General features: G+C 43.4%; 1 protein-coding gene across 1 annotated transcript in view; it reads right to left on the bottom strand.

Annotated features, from left to right (window-relative positions):
* Positions 1–29: 29 nt before the first annotated feature.
* Positions 30–2,592, bottom strand: part of LOC128700220 (uncharacterized) — a 132,576-nt gene continuing 130,013 nt past the window's right edge. The window contains exon 6 of the mRNA XM_070100651.1: positions 30–220. Coding sequence (XP_069956752.1) covers positions 30–220 — 191 coding nt within the window. The remainder of the gene's footprint in view (positions 221–2,592) is intronic.

Here is a 2,592-nt window from a genome sequence, read left to right as displayed (position 1 = left end):
TGTACTCAGTTTTGTTTATTAAAAAAAGATTACCTATGATCGCCTACCTGGATTGAGATGCCACCCCTGGAGGCGTCGTAGTCAATGTTGGTTGATCCATGGTACCAGAGGATGTGGTCCGGTGCAGAGTGTGGTTGGTGATGCACCACACATGTCACTGACAGGACGCTGCCTCTCTGGATGTGACGCTCACTCTGACCCTCGATCATCACTGTTGGCACTGTCGGCAGCAAGAAACATGGAGACAAATGGCAAAAAGAAATGAAATGGGAAAAAAGACAACTGAGAATAACTTTACTGACGCGTCGCCTATGGTCAAGCTTCTTCAGTCAAGACACAGGGATGAATAGTAAGCAAATTAATGAAGTGAAGTCAAGCTAGTGGCTGGGTCTGTGTAGTCAAGCTAGTGGCTGGGTCTGTGCAGTCAAGCTAGTGGCTGGGTCTGGGTAGTCAAGCTAGTGGCTGGGTCTGTGTAGTCAAGCTAGTGGCTGGGTCAGTGGCTGGGTCTGTGTAGTCAAGCTAGTGGCTGGGTCAGTGTAGTCAAGCTAGTGGCTGGGTCTGTGTAGTCAAGCTAGTGGCTGGGTCAGTGTAGTCAAGCTAGTGGCTGGGTCTGTGTAGTCAAGCTAGTGGCTGGGTCTGTGTAGTCAAGCTAGTGGCTGGGTCAGTGTAGTCAAGCTAGTGGCTGGGTCTGTGTAGTCAAGCTGGTGGCTGGGTCTGTGTAGTCAAGCTAGTGGCTGGGTCAGTGTAGTCAAGCTAGTGGCTGGGTCAGTGCAGTCAAGCTAGTGGCTGGGTCAGTGCAGTCAAGCTAGTGGCTGGGTCAGTGCAGTCAAGCTAGTGGCTGGGTCACTGCGTAAATGGAGTCTGAACCACTACGGGAAGTGTACCGATCCTTTCGATGATGACAATTTTATGCTAAATGAGTTGTGCTGGAGGCTTAGCTAAGATGAAAACTCTTTGATTCTATTAGATTGTATTTTGTGTTCCGAGTAGAGCAGCATCGAGGCATCTGCCTCTAGTTCGGTACATTTCTTTCATGACCAGCTGGACAAGACATCAGGTGCGCAGTCTGGTTACTCTATATCAAACGGAAGTGTTGTGAGTCCAGCAAATGAGTGCATTATTTCACATGGCTGTTGTAACCAAAAGTACTAGGGGAGATATCTGCAGTAAAGTACAGGTTAGGGTGGCAGTACACCAGCAGCAGGACTCGACGTGAATAATGACTGTGTTATACAGAGACCAGACTGTGCTTCTTATGTCTTGGAAAGACACCTACCACCCAGTTGGTCACATAAGACACCTAGCACCCAGCTGGTTACATAAGACACCTAGCACCCAGCTTGTCACATAAGACACCTAGCACCCAGCTGGTCACATGAGACACCTAGCACCCAGCTGGTCACATAAGAAGACACCTATTGCCAAGTTGGTCACATAAGACACCTAGCACCCAGCTGGTCACATAAGAAGTGGACTAAACATAACGCAGTTGCCTGGAAGCTACGCTAATCCAAGTACAAAATACAATTCAGTATCAAGGAGTTTAGTTTAAAGAAACATGTAGCACAACTCTGGTATTATAAACGGGTCATCAGAAGGGCCACTAGGTCATCAGAAGGGCCACTAGGTCATCAGAAGGGCCACTAGGTCATCAGAAGGGCCACTAGGTCTCCTGCAACGCACCAGTCCTGCCCGCACAGTCACCTCACTTATCAAGCCACTCACATAATTACCCAAGTATAAATTTCCTCAGTGTACATCTTTGTGCATTGATTAAAGATGCAAATTCTCAGGTAAAACTTCCATGAACATTATTCATATTATAGTTTGTGAATTTGTGGCACGGAACATTTGTGACATTGTTGTTTGGCACAGACCTTCAAATATGGCACTGATGGTAGCATAGAACATGTGGCGTTAGCACATTTATGTGCATTATTTGTATATATATATATATATATATATATATATATATATATATATATATATATATAAAAATATATATATATATATATATATATATATATATATATATATATATATATATATATATATATATATATATATATATATATATATATATATATCAAGTCGGCCGTCTCCCACCGAGGCAGGGTGCCCCAAAAAGAAAGAAAATCCCCAAAAAGAAATTACTTTCATCATCATTCAACACTTTCATCTCACTCACACATAATCACTGTTTTTGCAGAGGTGCTCAGAACACATCAGTTTAGAAATATATACGTATAAAGATACACAACATATCCCTCCAAACTGCTAATATCCCAAACCCCTCCTTCAGAGTGCAGACATTGTACTTCCCATTTCCAGGACTCAAGTCCGACTATATAAAATAACCGGTGTCCCTGAATCCCTTCACTAAAATATATATATATATTATTTTATTTTATTATTTTATTATCACACTGGCCGATTCCCACCAAGGCAGGGTGGCCCGAAAAAGAAAAACTTTCACCATCATTCACTCCATCACTGTCTTGCCAGAAGGGTGCTTTACACTACAGTTTCTAAACTGCAACATTAACACCCCTCCTTCAGAGTGCAGGCACTGTACTTCCCAACTCCAGGACT

The sequence above is a fragment of the Cherax quadricarinatus genome, chromosome 74 (genome assembly GCF_038502225.1).
Source record: "Cherax quadricarinatus isolate ZL_2023a chromosome 74, ASM3850222v1, whole genome shotgun sequence".
In the NCBI taxonomy this organism is placed as follows: Eukaryota; Metazoa; Arthropoda; class Malacostraca; order Decapoda; family Parastacidae; genus Cherax; species Cherax quadricarinatus.
The sequence above is the reverse complement of the archived record's forward strand: the minus strand, read 5'-3'. Positions and strand labels throughout refer to the sequence as shown.